The sequence below is a fragment of the Onychostruthus taczanowskii genome, unplaced genomic scaffold, assembly GCF_017590055.1.
Source record: "Onychostruthus taczanowskii isolate IOZ18803 unplaced genomic scaffold, ASM1759005v1 scaffold50, whole genome shotgun sequence".
Taxonomy (NCBI): Eukaryota; Metazoa; Chordata; class Aves; order Passeriformes; family Passeridae; genus Onychostruthus; species Onychostruthus taczanowskii.
In genome coordinates, this window is record NW_024502569.1 from 3,603,855 (window position 1) to 3,622,283 (window position 18,429).

Consider the following 18,429-nt stretch of genomic DNA (forward strand, 5'->3'; position numbering starts at 1 on the left):
GAGAACTTTCTGGAATATGGGAAGGAGACAGTGGGTGATGGACAGAACTTGGGGAGGGATTGACAGAAGGTAACCAGGGAAACAGGGGAGGAGAGAACGAATTGACACTCTCAGAGAGAGAGGTTCCAGGGGAGGGGGAGAGGGGGGAGAGGGGGATCCCAGGACCGAACCATTATAGCTTTAGGGGGTAACAGAACACACCAAATGAATCCTGCACCACAGCATTGTATGAGTGGATTTCCCTCACAGATCAATGCTATCTTGTGGACTCTTTTGAAATTGGAAGTCCCATGTAACAGCAAGTGAACATTTCTCTCATTAACCTGTAGTTGGCTTTGAAGCCTTGTGGCTTATATGATTGTGTGGCAGCAGCCAGTCCTGAAGCCTGAAGCCCTAGAAATGAACTGTCTTTATAAGCTGCATTGTGTTTACTTATAGCTACTTCCATGATTAATGTGTATGTGAGGAGCAGAGGCAGTCAGGAGCATGTGGCATTGGAGGTCAGAGAAGACAATGTTGTCATTTTCCAAGAGAAGACAGGAGAATATGTAATTTTTTTTTTTTTTAAGAATATCCCAGGTTATTTCTTCCATTATTTTGGATTCCTTGCAAGTATTCTGTCAATTAAGATGCTACTACAGGTGTATATGCAGTGGTTTGAGTCTTTTACTTAATAACCTGAGGGAAAGGCTTCAGCAAATAAAATTTACTTTGATTTAGATTTAGATATTTTTTTATTGAGCAGAACTAAATACAGGCTGAACTCCATCATTCAGTTGTTGGAAAATTTAATATAGGATCTCTTCTTGTTTCAAGCTTGAGTGTTCATTATACTTATTAGGGAGGCTGCCCAAGGTACCCATTACAAGCCATTAGCAACAATTTGCCTTAGTTTGTGCTCTGGGAGGTTCTACATACCAGCTGCAGCAGGGAACATGATGTATAAGGGCTTTAAAGAGTCTCTTACTGTCATCATGAAAGCACATGTTTTCATTTCTTGGGAGCTTCTTTGTAGTTCTGGGGCATATTCTACTGACAAATGAAGTAATGCTGATGTTCACCAAGACTTTAAAAGATTTTTATCTGGTTTGTCTCCACACTTTTGACCATATGGTTTTGTAGTGCAATCCTAAAATTTAGCCTCTCCCAGTGCAGGATGTAAAGAAAAACTAGAGTGAGATTTCAAGATAGGCTTTTATAAGCTTTCAATCTATGTTTAAGTATCTACATCCAGGGGCTTTTTGTTGGTGATCTGGGGGGTTTTTTTGGAGGGGACAGGGATTTGACCTAGAAGAAATCCAGCCAAAGCTGGTTTCTGCTACTTAGTCCTTCTAAACTGTTCTGTTTAAGTGGCACAGTGTGGCTTTGGGGTGTATTTAGTTGGTTTGTTCTGGTTTTCAGTTTTGGTTTGCTTGTTTTTTTTCCTTAGTTTTAACAATGTTATTTATCCTTATTAAACAGGATCTCTCCCAGTGTGTTACCTGCCAAGAAAAGCACATTACTGTGAAAAAAGAGCCACATGAATCTCTGGGAATGACAGTGGCAGGAGGCAGAGGCAGCAAAAGTGGCGAACTGCCCATCTTTGTGACAAGTGTGCAGCCTCACGGGTGCTTGGCAAGAGACGGCAGGATTAAACGAGGTGGGGTTTGGCTTCCCTGGTGGCATAGCTACCTCTGGTTGCTTTTTGATCACTACGTTCTCTGGAATCAGGTGGTGTCAAAAAGTCTTCTCACAGATGTAGGAAAATGCTTATGGATGCTTTTCTTCATGATTTAATAATGGAAAGACAGTATTTAGTGTTGCACTTTCACCTTTTATGGGAAGGGGATGTTTACAGCATGATAGCAGGGGAAGTGGATAAGATCAGGAAATGTATGGTTAAATTCTTTAAAGCTGATGGTAATCCCCTGAGCTGAGGGTCTGCTGTGATGCAGACACATCCTGTTTTCATGTTTGATTTAGTGGGTTGTACCACATCTCTGTCCAAGGAATCTCTGCTCCCTGGTATTAATATCTGAACAGCAGAGAAGCTCTGATGACAGGCCATAGCTCACCCACACAAAATTTGCACCAAAAGCTACATCAGTGTTAATCCTGGTTGCCAAAAGCTTTCTTATCCTCTGGGACATCATGAGTTTGCTGGTATTTGGGGGTGCTGCAACACCTGTGCTTGTTCTCTGGCTTTGTAAAAGAGAATGAGGAGGCAGAGGTTAGGCTCAGCATGGTTGAAGGCAGTCCTGCATAATTGATAGAAAAGCATTTGATGATTAAAACGTATTATGTCATATGTGAGTCAGAGACTGCCTATGGGATCTCTGTGATTCACATTTCACAGAATTACAGAATGTTTCAGGAAAGAAATTTAGGGAAAAAACTTCACAGATTGTACATTTAAGAGAACAGTGTAGGAGCATCCTTCTATGCTTCTGAGAAGGGGAGATTTACACCCACACACCAGCAGGTATGCTTTCTTTTTCTGTACTACTATGAAAAACACACTAGATAGAACAATCACTATTGTTCTTTCATTGTGTAACATTAAAGTAGCCACAGAAGCTACTGGGAGAAAAATCCTTTCAAAAACTGAGTCTCATACCAAATGTGACCCAGGTGTTTGCACTTTTGCTCTGGTTTTTCTGACTTTCAGTGGTGAGACATTGTGTGAAAAAGGAGTCTGCCACTGGATGGTTAATAACATTCTTGTTTTCCTCCTGGGGCTTTTTAAAAAATGTAGAACTAAAATTGTGGAAATCTTTTTCTGGCTTTGACTCTTTCCAGATTAGCTTTGTAGAGATGCTTCTTGTCTTTCTTTGAATTAACTGAGTTTTGTACCAAACTTTCCAGTAGTTTTTGATTTCCATTTCGTTCTCCCAAGTAACAAGTTATTAAAACCAGATTAATTAAAGCACTCAGTGGAACCTCACCTGTCTGCAAGAATTAGTTACCTTGAGGTGCCTGCATTGTTCCTGCCATTATTCTTCCTTCACTTCTAAAGTTAGGATGAACCCAAGATCCTCATCTGAAAACAGTTGTGTCATGGCATCTGCAGTAGTAGTTACAGCCAAGCTGGTGAAGTACCTAAGTAATTTTTATTTTCGATTTTCGGGGCATTATACATAGGAGTCACAGTATTTGGCGTGTATGTGGAAATAAATTGCACTGATTTAACTTGATACAAGCTCAATACATTAAAGTTTCAAACTGACAATATGAAGGCTTCAGAACTATTAGTCTGTTAGTTCAGACTGTCTCAGGTCCAAAGACTGCAGTATGGAATGAAAGACTGGCGTGAGAGGTGCTGTGGTGGGCAGGACTGTCAGACTGATGTGCTCTCCCTCCCGGCTTTGTACAGGTGATGTGCTGCTGAACATCAACGGGATTGATCTCACCAACCTGAGTCACAGCGAGGCCGTGGCCATGCTGAAGGCTAGTGCTGCCTCTTCAGTAGTTGCCCTGAAAGCCCTGGAAGTCCAGATTGTAGAGGAACAGCCCCAGGCTGATGAGGAACAATTGAGTACCATCAGTGAAAATGAATACGATGCCAGCTGGTCACCGTCTTGGGTCATGTGGCTGGGACTTCCAAGGTATGGAATTAATCAATTAAGTACTTACTTAGCTGTTTCAAACTAAGTCCTGCAAGAGACATAAAGAAGCAGAGATGTGCATAGTTGCAGCACATCTGCCCTTATTTCTGCCTGGCCATCTCAGCTGTGTTCAGTTGGCAGTGTGCTTAGGAAGCGGGCTGTGAACAGAAGCAATGTGTCCTTAGGAAACTCGAAGATGAATAGATTGGATTTATCCCTTCACAAACTATGGTAACTACCCACGTGGAGTCTTCTGTTCAGACATAATTAATCTTTTTTATTGTTTTATTGTACTGTAACTTTCTATAGAATATCTAAAACCCGAGCAATTACTAATAAAGTCACCAAGTATATATCCATCTGTCTCTTTGCTAATCCGCCAAGTTCATGAGGCCAAATAGTTAACTTCAGAATATTGTATCAGATTTTGGCCATTCTGACAGACTCTTGACATGTCCTGTGCCAAGACTGTAGCCATGTAACTGTAGGCTCACATTGGTTTTTTTTTCAAGAATTCACTACCATCTCTGCCAAACAAAAACTCTCAGAGATTTGCAGCAAGCTCCCTCCTCTTAACTACTCTGCAATCTGCTGGACATCACTTCATTTGTACTCCTCACTCTCTCGAGGCTGCAGCTGTAATCTCATTCTGGCGTCACTTGTTATCAAGAAGAGCTTCTACTGCAGCTAGTAGAGTTGTTAACTTCAGTCAGGGCATGCAGGTTAATTCCTTTCCCTGTGATGGATTTACCAGATCTGTACTTAAAGTGTAAAATCACAACATGAACCAGACAGACTGGGAGCAGAATGCAGCTGAAGATAACGCAGCCATGTGTTGGCCCTCCAGAGGTTTCACTTTTTCGGAGTTTACCTGTCAATTAATTTATCTTCTAATTCAGTATTAATGAGTGATCTAAATAAATGGCTCTCGGTTTTGGTAAATATACTTCCTTTTCATGCTTTAGCAGCAGTTTATATCCTACCTAGTGGTTTATTTCTTTCATGCTACAGATGTGTGGCTCCTAACATTATGCTATGCATTGTGCTTTAAAGCAGTGCCAAACAACTGTAAAGAACTTGGTATCTTTTTAATGAAAGTTAATTTCTATGTCTGTTTATTTTTTAAATTACAGTTATTGCCAACTTCACTGGCAAGAATTAATTTTCACTAGGGCTGATATAGTTAGTGAAGTGTGATCTGAATTATTTACATTCTGTGTAATAAAATGGTTAGTCATGTGTATTTTCTTTACTGGTGATGAAACAGTACAGAGGTAATGAAGATTGTGCATGGATTTTTAATTTTTACTTAAAGTAGTAAAAGCTTAAACTGGTTGGGGGAGGAAGACAAATGCTCTGCATTTTTGACTTTCAAACTGAACACATCAGGCATTGATTTTCCACCCACATTGTTGCCACCTGTGGAATCCCTAAAATGCAGTTCTGTTGCTGTCAGTTTGCAGAGTTAACTGTGTTTAAGTAATTATTCTAGCACTGCATTACTTCTTTTAAAACACTTTTCTGTCTCAGGATTGTGGGGTTTTTTGGTAATTGGCTTGAATATTGCAAAATTACTTTGGGAACAGAGGTCTAATCACCATCCCTCCCCTTCTCTACCACACTTAGCACAGAGGTAATGATGAGATAGCAGATGTTGTGCCTGCTGTAAAACCATACATGGCTTTTTCTCTTGCTGTCCTGTGCTTCCATCCCCCAGCTGCCTGCATAGCTGCCATGACGTGGTGCTGCGGCGGAGCAATTTAGGGAGCTGGGGCTTCAGCATCGTCGGTGGCTACGAGGAGAACCACACAAACCAGCCTTTCTTCATCAAAACCATTGTTCTTGGAACTCCTGCCTACTTTGATGGGAGATTAAAGTAAGCCAAAGTAACCATGGGAGAAATAATAAAAACAGTAATAAAAGCAACAATAATGAACCTCTTCTAAATAGTTATGTGCAGCTAATTGCTTAAGGAAATGCACTGTAGCATCTTGGGGTGCTGGACCATGCAGCCCTGTAGTGCTTTGCCTCCGTAATGAGTGGGATGCAGGGAAGTAACAAGGTGTTTCTGTTGGGGAAGGGGCATCTCAAAGGAGATGGCATCTCCTGTGATCTTCCCCAGCTGTGCTGCTGATGTCACTTGCTGTCTCCCTGTTGAACTCCACTTTAGGCCAAGAGACTATGTGCACTGTATATGTGCAGAAATAGCTAGTTTTTGTCTTCCTATAAAACAGCTAAAAGTTAGAGCTTCACTTCTGCAAAGTGGACAAAACTGCTTTGTGCTTTCACGTAGCCTTCTGAAACCAATGGAAACTGATAGTGAAGATGGGTGCTGCTGCTTTAATAGAAGGGCAGGAAAGTAGGTAATAGATTTCTGAAAAGATGTTAAGGACTCAAGTCCCCATGGCATTACCCTGTCGTCATTTGGCAGGAAAGTCACTGATAAATGAAGCAAGTTCAGCAGAAGCTCCTGAGATGGTGGAGCTGGAGCACTTGCCCCACAAGGAGAAAGCTTCAGGGGCAGCCGGCAGCCCATTCCAGTACTTACCTGGGACATTGTCAAGGAGACAGGGCCCAGTGGTGCAGGGTGAGAAGATGAGTGACAGCAGGCACAAGTTGAACTAAAGAGCTTGAGACTGGTTATGATGAGAAACTATTTCTCCATGAGGATGGTCAGGCAATGACATGAGTTGCATGGTCTCTGCCCTTGGAGGTTTCTGTGACTGCTGGGTAAAGCCCTGAGAGTCCTGGTCAGAGCTTACAGCTGACCTTGCTTGCAGTAGAAGGTTGGGCTATAGAGCTCCTGAGGTCCCTTCTGACCTTAAAGAATATATGATTTGACTTACACATTACATTTGGATGCAGCCCCCAGGTTTAGAACCAAGATATGCATCTTAGCCTCGTGTAGGATTAGTTCAGAACTAGGACTTAAAATTCCCATTAACGGTTCTCTTGTTCATAAACTTGATTTTTTTTCTGAAGGTGGTAGTCAAGAATATACAACTTGAAGTTTCGTGGCATGATTTTTACATGCAGATTTTCTTACGAAGTGACTTAAGAAAAGAATGTACTTATGCCTAAAGCCTTGACAGTAATTGATTTTTCAGTTCAGTGACTAAATAAATAAATGAAAAAATAACTTGGCTGAACATAAAATTACTTTTTTTTTTTTTAACTGTGGAACAGTTTAGATTAAATTAAACATCTCAGTTCAACTCAAATAATTTCAGATTAGGGACTTAATAACTAGAAATCTTTACACTAATGGAATTTCAAGCATCATTCCTAAGAAGAGTGGAAGAATCATCATGGTCACATTTACCCCCTTGTAACATATGGAAAATATGCTCATGTGATGTAGTACTCTCTTTTCAAATGTACTGTTCCACTGAAAATACGGACTTAGAAATGGGCCATGTACAAGGGAGAGCCCCTTAGTACCTGCACCTTGAGTTATTGTGGGGCAGGTCTCTTCTAAAGCTGTTCTGTTTTGTTTAAATTATGTAAATGTTAGACTGGAGAGGAAGGGAATAAACAACTTCACAGTTCAATAGTTTAGACAGTTTTCTGCTTACGTGATGTGTCTGGTGTGATTTTATAGAAGCAAAATGGCTTCCTCAGAAAGGCTGTGGGAGTGAGATGTCATTCAGTGAACTGTAGCACTTTGGTTTGGGTGATGGGATTCCTTGGCTCAGGCAGAGAAGGACTTTTGAGTGCACATTTGACTGGTGTTGGCACCTGCTCCCTCTTCCTCTGCTCTGCCCTAGGGAAAGCTCAGGAGAGCATCTTTTTGCCACCCATTTTGGTGCCTTCAGTACTTGAGAGGATCAGTTTCAGGAAAAGTCCTGTTTGATCTCCAAGTCACATTTGACTACTCTGAGGAATGTCACACACTCAAGTTGCAAAGCAGAGGTGTCTAGAGAAGGAACATGCTTGATACAGAAAGAAATGATGTGCATTTGTGAAGTTTCTCTTGAGGTTTTAAAAACCAGAATTTAACCCTTTGAGGTCAATTTTCTCAGGGCCAGCAAATGGCACCCTCACAAATTCTGTTACCCAATCCAAAATGCAGAGATGCTGCAATTGAACCATCTGCTGAGGGACATTTCAAGCCAAATGGTTATATTTGACAAAATCATAAGCCACTGAAAACAAGGTTCTTAGTTGGAATGTGGTTGGTTGGTAACCATAATATCTTTACTTACACCTCCTACAGTAAAGGCATGTTTGGTGTAAATGTGTTATAATCCACACAAACAAACAGAAATGCTTCTGTCATGCACATGCTATCTCATCTTCTCTTGACTCCATTAGGTCTTCCCAAATTTCTCTTCTCATTTTCTGTACAGGTCAGCTCTTAATGCAGAACTGTCTTGGTATTAGAATGGAAATAGAATGATTTGGGAACTTTTCAGATGAGTTTCAGATTAATCCTAGAATAGTTGAAAGTTGGAAGGGACCTTTAAAAAGTTACCTAGTCCAACACTCCTGCAATGGGCAGGGGCATCTTTCAGTAGTAAGCCAGACTTCAAGTTGAACTGCTTTGGGAATTTTAGCAACACTTTCCAGCCTGATGTGAAGGCGGAAAGTACCTACCTCGTACCACCCCAGCAGTGAAGTGCTGTTTGTTGGTGTGTGCTAATTACTGCAGAGCAGGGCTCATAATGTGTTCCTTTTTCTTCTTGTGTTTTCCAGGTGTGGTGATATGATTGTTGCTGTAAACGGACTATCCACGGTTGGAATGAGCCATTCTGCACTCGTTCCCATGCTGAAGGAGCAGAGGAACAAAGTGACTTTAACTGTGATTTGCTGGCCTGGAAGCCTCATATAGAGTTGTGAATCACTTTGGTTCAAGCAGCATCTTTTTCTAGATAGCTGGCACAAAAATCTCCTCTATCTTTTTTTCCTTATTGATACAGCTGGTTAAAAGCAGGGCCAAAACTGCTGTATGTTCCTTTTTTACAGGCCTCTCAGACTTACTCTACCTGTTCTGCCATCCTGAAATAGCTATTTGTTTGCTATGTCTATTGCTGACACAAATGCAGATATATTCGAGCTCACAGAGAAGCCCCCACTCCACTATGGCTGTCATTGAGCTTTTCCCATCAGGCTTCTAGGGTCTGCAGAAGAACTTTGTGGTTCTTTGGGTTTCTCTGTAAAGTCCTCAAGTTGTGTTGTGATATGTAAATGTAACATTCATGTGCCCTCTCTTCCTGGCAGAGAGAATGTGTGTCAGTACCAGACTGACACATCTGTCTGCTGCTGTGAACCAAAACCTGTTTCCAAAGGTTACATCACTTCATAAAGCTTTCCAGTTTGATCCCATGTTTTGGACTGATTCAAATGTTCCATCTTACTCATCACAAATTACTAGGGTCCCCCAAATTTTTCTTACAGGGCATCAGTGTTCATAGAAAAGTAGGAAAAAAGCCTGATATTACTAGAATTTTTATAAAGTGCAATAATTGGACTCTTTGTTAGGAAACTTTAATATATTACAGAGTTTGTACCCTATACAAGAAATACGGAAGTAATTCCTGTTGCAATGCTGGCAAGGATTCATGTGCCCAAGGTCGCCTTTGAGTGAATGGCTTGCAGTATTAGGCTTTACTTTACAAATGAATGTTTTGCTATGTCAGAGAATTTTGATGAACATTTTTATGAGGATCATTTTTACCGTTTCTATTGTAGTTGTCAGCTCTCTTTATTCAAGTGTGGAAACAATACTTTGACTCGTACTTTCGAAATGAGAGAATTATTTCCAGGGAAAGAAGCAAGCTATTAAGAAACCATATGTTATGGTTCAGGTGAGCAGGCTAGAAGGAAAGCTCTTTGATTTCAAGTCCAACTGCAAAGTAAGCTGCAAAGTTCACTCTTAATGTCACCTCCTGACAAATGTGCAAATGCCTTGATATCAAATGCTGAAAAGAGCTCTTTTGCATTTCAGGATATTTTTTTTCCTTTAGAGAGCACCTGCTATTAAGTTGTCAGTAATACTGTTTGTCTTGGATTGTATTTAATATTTTTGCAAACCAACCTGTAAATTCTAGACTTTGCCTTTCCATGATATTTGCAGGCTAAGCACCCACTTGTTTAAGAAAAGGGGGGTGGAGCACAGAAAGAAATGTGCTGACCTGGAGCTAACCCTGTGTGTTGTCAGTGTTCTCAATATTTGAAAAGAGCTTCATTTATAAACCAGGTTCCCAACCTGAACTGATTTTATGAATGACCTCTGTATTGTATTATTAATTACCAGAGAATGTATTTGAGAGTCACAGCATATTTCAATTGTGAAGCATGAACTTTATTTTCAAACTTAGCTGGTGTAATATCAGGGCATATTATCGCATGTCATTCATTCCAGTAGCTTTGTTTTCAAAAGAAATAAAGTTACTCTTTTGCTAAAAAAAAAAAAAAAAAAAAAAAAAAAAGTTTAAAATCTCATATGGATGGTTTTATTCCTCTCTGTAATGTATACTATTGGTTTAATTTCATAATATTAAAATAGAAAAGAATGTCCTCTCCAGTATATTACTGTAGTGAGAATCCTTGTTTCTGAAGCAAACACCAAATTTATTTGATACTCTAACTGATAGAAGAACAAGTTTTCTCCCATCCCCAGATGGTGTTTAACTGTATGCTTTGCCCTTAATGCAAACTCTTTTGTGAAGTACATCTTAGTGTGTAGGCTTTAGGGAAGTTTTTGACATATATACTAGATTTAGTGGTTTTTATTTTAAAAATTACACTTTTCATTCAAAATCCTGAAAAAAAAATTTTAGATTTTTTTTTCCTTTTATGTGTTAAATGTAACAAAAGCATGGGTTAGCTTAAACTGTGCAGTTTTGTTTCTGTGTGCTGTAACTTTTGATCAGAATATCTAAGCGATAAAACTTCAGAATAAATTTACTTCCTGAATCATTTTTCCCCTTTCTCTTGTAGCAGCATAGTTGGGTTTGGTTTTCTGTGCCTTCTGTTTTAAATTATTTCAATATTCTTTTTTTTCCAAATATTGCTATCTAATTGTATGGTATTAATGAAGGATGAATGAAAATAAAAGTTCATTCTACACATTGTAATAACTCAAAAGTGTCGTCTCACTCTTTGCAGAAGATATTGGGAGCTTGGTGCAGACTTGGTTTAAAGATAATTTTTTTTCTCCTGTGATTTATCATAAATTACAGTTAATGAATATGCCATAAGGGTCTGAGGGTATGCTCATCCAGCCAGGGTGACATACCAGCTGTTTAACCATTAATCCCAGCACGGAGAAGTGTTTCTAAAGTGGAGGTAAGATCTGTGCTTTATGGTACTTTGCCACAAGTAGTGTTTCCTCTTTCCCCCTCCAAGCCAGCTGGTACTGATCAGCTGGAGGATGTTTTCACAGCAGAGACTTGATGCAAGGAGACAGTCTTGCTGGAAACATCAGTTTTACAGCTGTAACTTGAGCCTCCTGGTTATCAGTTCCCATCTCCATCTCCTGCAGGCAAGGATGCTCTATCCTTAGATGTCTGCAATGCTAGAATGAGTCTGAAAACAATTTCTCAGTGATTTGCAGTAAAGTTGCCCAGACTCTGTGTTGCTGCTCCTTGCAGTAGTTAGGAATAGTTGAGTTCCTTTAAAAGAGAACTGTGCCTATGTACAGAAGTGCAGAAGAAACCTGCACGTCTGCCAGTAGGTTATGAGGTCTGGTATTTCTTGTAAGGTGGGAGCCAGACCATCAGAATTTTGGTTTACAGACAGATGATTGAGTTCATTGCTGCAGGGGGAGGTGCACAGAGCTTTGTGTAAGGTGGTGGACTTGGTCATCTGTGTGCTGGCCCTTCATGGGAGAAACAGCTTTCCAAACAACCCTAGGGGATCTCCAGTTAAGAATGTGAAAGAGTTTATTCTGTATCACAGCATGCCAATAAAAATTTAGAAAGCTTGTTTGCCATGCTAAACTTTCTCCTTACAGTCATGAACAATCAAGGGGAAAATCAATGTCACAGAAGAATTAAAAATATATATTAAGAATATATTTCCGAAATCTATAATAGATCTGGGGTGGATATGATAAAAATCTAAGCTTGGTTCTCAGAATGTGACCCAGACAACCTCAGAAGAAAGGCAAATTCCTTTTTTTAAAGAAACTTGACCATTTACTTCTGAGGCAATTTTAATGGATCACAAAAATTGATTAACAAACTAAGGCAGGAGATCCGGATGACTTAAAAGGTTTGGGTATGCCAGGCAGGACAGCAGAGATGGCAAACACTGAGATGAGGCAACACATGCCACATGGCCCATGGAAAAAGTGGTGTAATGCCAAGGAAGGTCAGTGAACATCCTCATCCCAGCTGTCTCAGGCAACTTCTAGGTGAGCAAGCTTACCTGAAAAGTGGTTCTTTGTAGACACATAGAGAAAGGAGAGCCCTTGTCACACCTGAAATAAATCTGTCTTGCTAGTGAAGAACAATTCTTAAATTACGTGTTGCTCTGAGGATAAAGTTTTAGACTTCATACTTCTGGGACAATTTGAATAGCATTATATGGATAAGAAAGCTTACTCTTAACTAAATGTTGGTGTAGTCCTGCTGTTTGTTGCCACACCTCACATGGATGAGTCTCCTGAATATCAGCAGAGTATGGATGCAACACCCATGTCAGTGATGCATTGCAGCTGATACAGTGGTGATGAAATCCCTTCTGTAGCATCACACAGGAAACTCAGAAATCAAATTGGCTCAGGAGTCTGGTTACAGACAGCCTGCTCAGTGTCAGCTGTGGCATCCACTGGGCCTGCAGCTGATCAGAAGGAGAAGGAATATGGTGGGGTTTGGGGCTTGTTTTTGTTGTTGAGCTAGGCTGGTAAAGGCTGGCTGGGGAAGTCTGTGGGTTGTAAGCACAGCCAAGCAAACAGCCTGCTCCTCAGTGGGGAAAGCCAAGCTTGTTTGCACAAGGAGGGATGAGGGCCAAGTGCTCCCATCACAGGCTGGGGAGGAATTGGGCATGAAATAGAAGGGCAGAGCCTGCTCTGTGACTGTAAAGGGCAAATACCACATCTGGGAGGGGCTGCCCCTCTTTGCTCTCCTTCACAAGTAGTAGCCTCGACTTCCAGACCTTTCTTACCCTGGCTTAGCCACAGCAACCATGTGTAGAGACCCCGTAGAGACCATGGCTCATGTTTAGAGAGAAGAGGGAATAGCTTTGAGGCCACTTTGCATCCCACAGCAGCCTGCCGTGGTGGCAAATGCCAACTTCACCTCCATGGGAGCTGGTGGTCCCAGTAGTGACTCAGTTTTGGGGAATCTTAGAGGGAGGTGGTCTGCAGAACAACCACAACCAGCTTCTAAGATACAGGTGCAAATGTTGATAGAAACACATCAGGAGCACTCTCTAACTTGAGTCTTGGAGCTCTGCTTGCTAACACTAAGGATCCATAGCACACAGAATAACCTCTGCTGAGTAAGGGGTTCGTCTGCCAAATCTCTTTTTACCCCAAAGCGTAGTACATGGTGATGCAAAACCACCAGGCAGCAGCACCAAAAATGCTTTTTTTCTGCCCATGAACAGTCAGCTAATGAGCTTTAAGCAGCCTTAGGGCAAGCCTGGGCATCTGATTCCACAGCCCTTTCTCAGTGAACAGCTCCACTAAAGCCAAACAAGCCAGGTTTGCAGTTCGGACACAGCTTTGTAGGGTAAGGAATTAAGCACACAATTAAAGAATCAATTTGGTATTTTGTTTGACCTGGGACAAACCAAAGTGCTGGTTGCTTTGCTCCCAGGTTTTGCTATAAAGTGATTGTGGAAAGCTACAGAAGAGAAGCCTTTTAATCAGATTAGAATAGATAAAGAGTATAACCCCTTGGTTATACAATTGAGCTTTCTAATCATATTAAACTTTAATTCCGGCATCAGTGCCATATTGGAACAACAATAGCAAAAAGCTGTAAGCATAAAATATTACAGATCCTTAAACATATTACAAAATGTCATCCACTAAAGTTAAAAAATGTTATCGTGTTTGGGGAAATGTGCCAGCTGAAAAAAAAAAAAAAACAACACCCGCGAGGCTAAAGTCCTGTGTACATGTGCAGATTAAATGCAGCACAGCAGAGGCAAGGCTTGACCTTTTTGTTTCTTACATTTCTATTAATTAAATTGCTTCCCAAGCAGCTACTTCTGTCGTGGCTATTACCCACCTTAGCCCTCATCTACCAAGGTTCCAAGTACACTTAACTCTTTTTGCAATCAGTTAAAGTGTCCCCTGTTGCAGGATGCAGCAAGAGGTGGCTCCTCTTTAGTGGCGAAACCGCTGGAAAGAAACATCTTCAGCTCTCCTGCCCCTCCACTGCTGCAGCCAGTGCTCAGCATCCAGCAGTGCTTAAAGCCAGAGAGGACTGAAGCCACGAGCCAAAGGAAAGGGATGTTAATGCATTTCAAACGCCTGATTTAAGTGGGTTGATTTTCTGGCACCTCTGTGTTCCTACAGATCTGAAATTCCTCTGCGAGTCAGGTTTGTGAGTACAAAGGACCCTGCTTGGAGTCACGGCCTTGCGCTGAACCTCTGCCCGTGGCTGCGAGCCCTGCCAGGACGCCTCCGGGCTGCAGCCGCCTTGAATCGCAGCAGACGATTGTGGCTGTGCCTCCTTGAGCAAAACAGCCAAGCAATAATTCAAAACTGAAGGTTTTCCTTTCTTCTTCCCTCCAGCTGGAGTTGCCTCTTCCCCCAGCCGTGCCGGAGGTGCTGTGCCGTTTGTTTTGATTGAGCAGAGTCAGCGTGCCAAAGACCTCAAATTTCATCCAGACAGTCCCTTCTGGCTGCCGTGTGAGCGTGGCTGGCAGCTTGGCACGGGGCCGTGGCTGACAGGGCAGTCAGGACAGCCCGGGAGCCACCATGCCGCTGCAGCCCTCATCCCATCCTGTGGAGCTGGTCAGGGATCCTGGGTTAGCTGTCCAGACGCAGCAGGTTTTCTCCTGTTTCACCCTAGGGTGAAAACCACACCAACCCATCTGTGTTTTTCACCTTGGGGTGAAATTTTATTCCGCTGAATATTTTGCACCTCACAGAGTCTTTCTCATACTTAAACTAAATAGCATTTAGCTTCAGATACTTCTTCCCAAACTTTCCACCATTTTTTCCCAGTCCTTTTGCATATTTTCTGACCACTGTCCCTCTGCAGTCCCTACAACTGCTGCTTCCCTTCAACATCCCTTGGCTGATTCTCTACAACTGTCTCAAGTGCTGTTTTATCCAAGGCAACTTCCAGCCCACTAATGCCTCCTCCAGGCTCCCAGGGTACTCCTGCCTCATCCTCTGACACGTAGCACACAGGGAGGTGCAAAGGCTGCTTTGAGCTGGGGATTCAGGGTGGCTCCAGGACAACTGCTGGATTTTCTGTTCCCCATCTGGGACCCAGCACAGCTGGTTCTAGGAGAGGTCCCCCACCTCTGGTGCCCACCCCAGCACCCCACACAGCAGTGGCCCCAGGTTGGCGGGCGGGGCCCACTCTCTAAGAGCCTGGGAAGTTTGGCTCTTTGTGTTTCTTTGTCATTGGTGCCCTGGTAATTATGCACCTTATGAAGATATCCGATGTAATCATACCCTTCTAAAAATGCCTCGGATTAAAAGCTTTTCCTCGGTCTTTAGGTGATGGGCCTGCAATTACAGAAAATGAACTGCATTTTAGCGTTCCATTGAAATTAATAACAGTGGTTCTCCAGTTGACTCTGTGAGTAGTTAATGGAACAAACGGGATGCTCCACTACAATGAGGGTTTTAAAGCTATTTGAGAGAGATTCTGTGTTTCAAATAGGAAAATAATTCGCACGATGCAAAATCATTTTGTGTTTGCATCTTGGAGAAATAATGGCTCTGTGTAGCTTCGAGATGCAACTATTTATCAATAATTGTTTCAATGCGCTCTTCCATCCCTTGCTGCACTGGAAAAGAATGACCTCCAGAGAACTCTGGAAAAAGAAAAACAAGTCAAGGAATTAATGATGCAGAAAGGAGCTCCAGCCTGGGCTGAGCTCCGTGAGGCCCCCACGGAGCCTTTTTTACCAAAAACCTTGAAAAATAGATTTGTGTGAGTTTGTGCAAGGCAGAACAACAAATATTCTGAGACTTGTTGGATTTCAGTTACTTCATCTCCAACTCGACTCAGCCTCTGAGAGCTGGCAAATTTTGGAGGGCTGCTGGTGAGTTGCAGCCGATAGCAGGGAGAGAGGAGCCAGCCCCTCTCCTGCATCCCAGTTAACCTGCCCCACAGGCAGAGGCAGAATAGCTCACACATCTTCTGCTGCATCAGCTTCCTTTCATAGATTCTTGCTGGCAGAGTAGAGGTGTGTTTAGTGCACCATTCTCTGGGGAGTGGAAAAGCAAGTGGTCCCTCTGTCCCAGTGCCTTTTTCACATGAACTGGGTGGAGGATGGACCAGGATCCGGCTCTGCACCTCTCACGATGAAACCAGTCCCACTGCTCCCTGCCCTGGGGATACAGGAGTTTCAGAGCAGGTTCAGGCATCCTTCCCATGGAGCAGATGTGCTGCAGAGCCACCCTGTCTTTACAGACACTATTTCAGTGTCCCCATGTTATAAATGAAAATTGCGAGTCAGCCAATTTTAATAAAAATATGAAAAATAAAATTTATTTCGCGACCGTAATAACAGTCCGATAGCCACCACCAAAAACGGACAGCGTATCACCCCCAGTCGATGATACGGGTGAACGAGAGGAAAGCACCCCTCACTGGTGCCTTGACCTCCCCGTCCACACCAACTGCTTCGAGGTAGCAGTTCTTATACAGTTTATTTCGCCCGCGGCAGAAAGTCTTTGTTTCTTTCGGAGTTCTTCATATTCATGTTGGTATCTTTCTCTGGCTTGGGCTGCACAAAGCCTTCGTCTGGGAATAGAAGGATGCACTTCCCTGGTTCCCGGAATCTGGCATTCGGATTCAGGGTGATGATGATCCTGGCCCCCCCCTCAGATAGGAATCTCGTGTGGGCCATCAGCACCTGGCGTAGGTGCTGTTGAATGCTCATCCTTGGTGCAGCTGGAGTCCTCTTTGGATGCAAATGCCGTGATATCTATCTGCCGTGGGTCATCTGGCCAAGAATTCCCAACCTGAAGGAAAAAGGGATTCTTCCCCCCCCTCCACAGTTTATTTTATACACTTAATATTTTGTACAGCGTTTATTTCCACGAATTACTAATTACATTCCTAACACCCAGATTTATCTCCCATCCACTGAACGCCTTTGCACCGTGACACTGCAGCAGAAAAGGCACTGAGCGGCAGGAGCAGCTCCCTGGGATTGCTGGCTCCCTGATCCTGGTTCCTTTGGCAAGGCAAGAAGAGCACTGAGCATTCCCACCTCCTGCCCATGCAGTCCTTCCCTTGGGCTGTTCTCCGAGGATGCAGGCTTGGTCCTTGCTCCTACATGCTATATCCTGCCAGGACCTGCTCATCTCTCAGGAGTGCCAGTTTTACTGCCTTTTCCCTGGATGATGGCATCACCTATGTGAGTTTTACTGCCTTCCCTGACATCAAAAATAGTTCTGTTTTCAAGGCAAGTGTTTCAGCTGTCCAAAGCAACCTGAACTGCAATCTAAAGAAACTCTGTTTTGCATGGAGTTATGGAGTTCCTTGAATGAAACATTCACCTTTTTTTTTTTATCTTTCTCCTAAAGTATCTGCCAGAAATCCCATAATTTACCCGCCTCCTCAGGAAAGGTGAGAGGCACAACCCAATTTCCAGCAACAACCCAAAATCTCTGGCCTGGGCCCAGAACCACTTGTAACAGCAGTTCTTGCACAAGAACAGGTTTTGGCAAGGTTTTGCTTCCCAGCCAGGCTGGATGTGGTCAAGAATGAGGGTGTGTAACCAACCAAAACCTCAGGACATGAGACTGTAGGTAGTTTTCTAGCATGTTTATAGATAATATATTTTCATGGCCTATATGTTACTTATTACCCATATATTATAGTTACCCATATAGCTAACTAAAACTATATGATATAGGTTATAAATTGTGGATAATTACCTAAAGATTTGCAGCTTGTGGGTGGCCTGGTGGGCAAGATTAAGCTTTGCTTGTTTGTTCTCCTTCCAGACCTGCAGCTCCTCAAAGCACAGCTCTGCTTCCTTACACAGCTGTAAATCAGCCTAAGCTAGGTTTAAACAACCACCCACAGACAGCTTTCCTTTTTTTCCTTCTCTCCTAATTCACCTTTCCCTCACTGTTTGTACAGCCTACCTTTTCCAGAGGACCAAGGCCTGGGAAGGTCTGACCCCACCACCCTGGAGCAGAGCTGCTGCTGTGAGTACAGCCGGGAGAGGTGGCGCAACCCCAGCGCAGGCTTTGAAGGCATCCAGCAGCAATGCTTCTGTCTACACTTATTTGATTTTATGTCTGTGCCTCATTATTTTTGTTGGCAAGGAAGGCACAGGGAGGGGTTTTTCATCAGGAGTGGAGTCAATCAAGAAGCACCACAGAAACATCTTTTGGCAGCTGCTTCTGCTGCAATCCCATCTTCCATGAGGCAGAGGAAATCTTGACTAATCTAATGAAGTCTGATGTGTGTGCTTTTAGAAAATCCTTCCTTTATTGCTGTGATTGGTTAATTCTGTTAGCAAATACATCAACTACAGCCACGTCTTCATGTGTGTGTTACAGTCTCATGTGCCACACCACTGCGCTGCACCTGGGTTATCAACAGGAGGTCTCTGTGATGGCTGTGCCTTAATTTGTGCTCTGCCAGCACAAGAGCCACAGCTCCTCAGCTACTGCTGGTGGTCATGGCTGCGGCACTCAAATGCCTGTTCTTGGAGATATAATTACACAAAAAACACCCCCCCT

At 42.7% G+C, this 18,429-nt stretch overlaps 1 protein-coding gene across 2 annotated transcripts in view; it reads left to right on the plus strand.

The window, feature by feature from the left end:
- Positions 1 to 10,664, plus strand: part of LNX2 (ligand of numb-protein X 2) — a 60,091-nt gene extending 49,427 nt beyond the window's left edge. For both annotated transcript variants that reach the window (XM_041416042.1, XM_041416043.1), the window contains 4 exons: positions 1,462 to 1,639; positions 3,353 to 3,584; positions 5,302 to 5,460; positions 8,280 to 10,664. In XM_041416042.1, coding sequence (XP_041271976.1) covers positions 1,462 to 1,639; positions 3,353 to 3,584; positions 5,302 to 5,460; positions 8,280 to 8,415 — 705 coding nt within the window. In that variant the 3' untranslated portion in view covers positions 8,416 to 10,664. The remainder of the gene's footprint in view (positions 1 to 1,461; positions 1,640 to 3,352; positions 3,585 to 5,301; positions 5,461 to 8,279) is intronic.
- Positions 10,665 to 18,429: the final 7,765 nt, after the last annotated feature.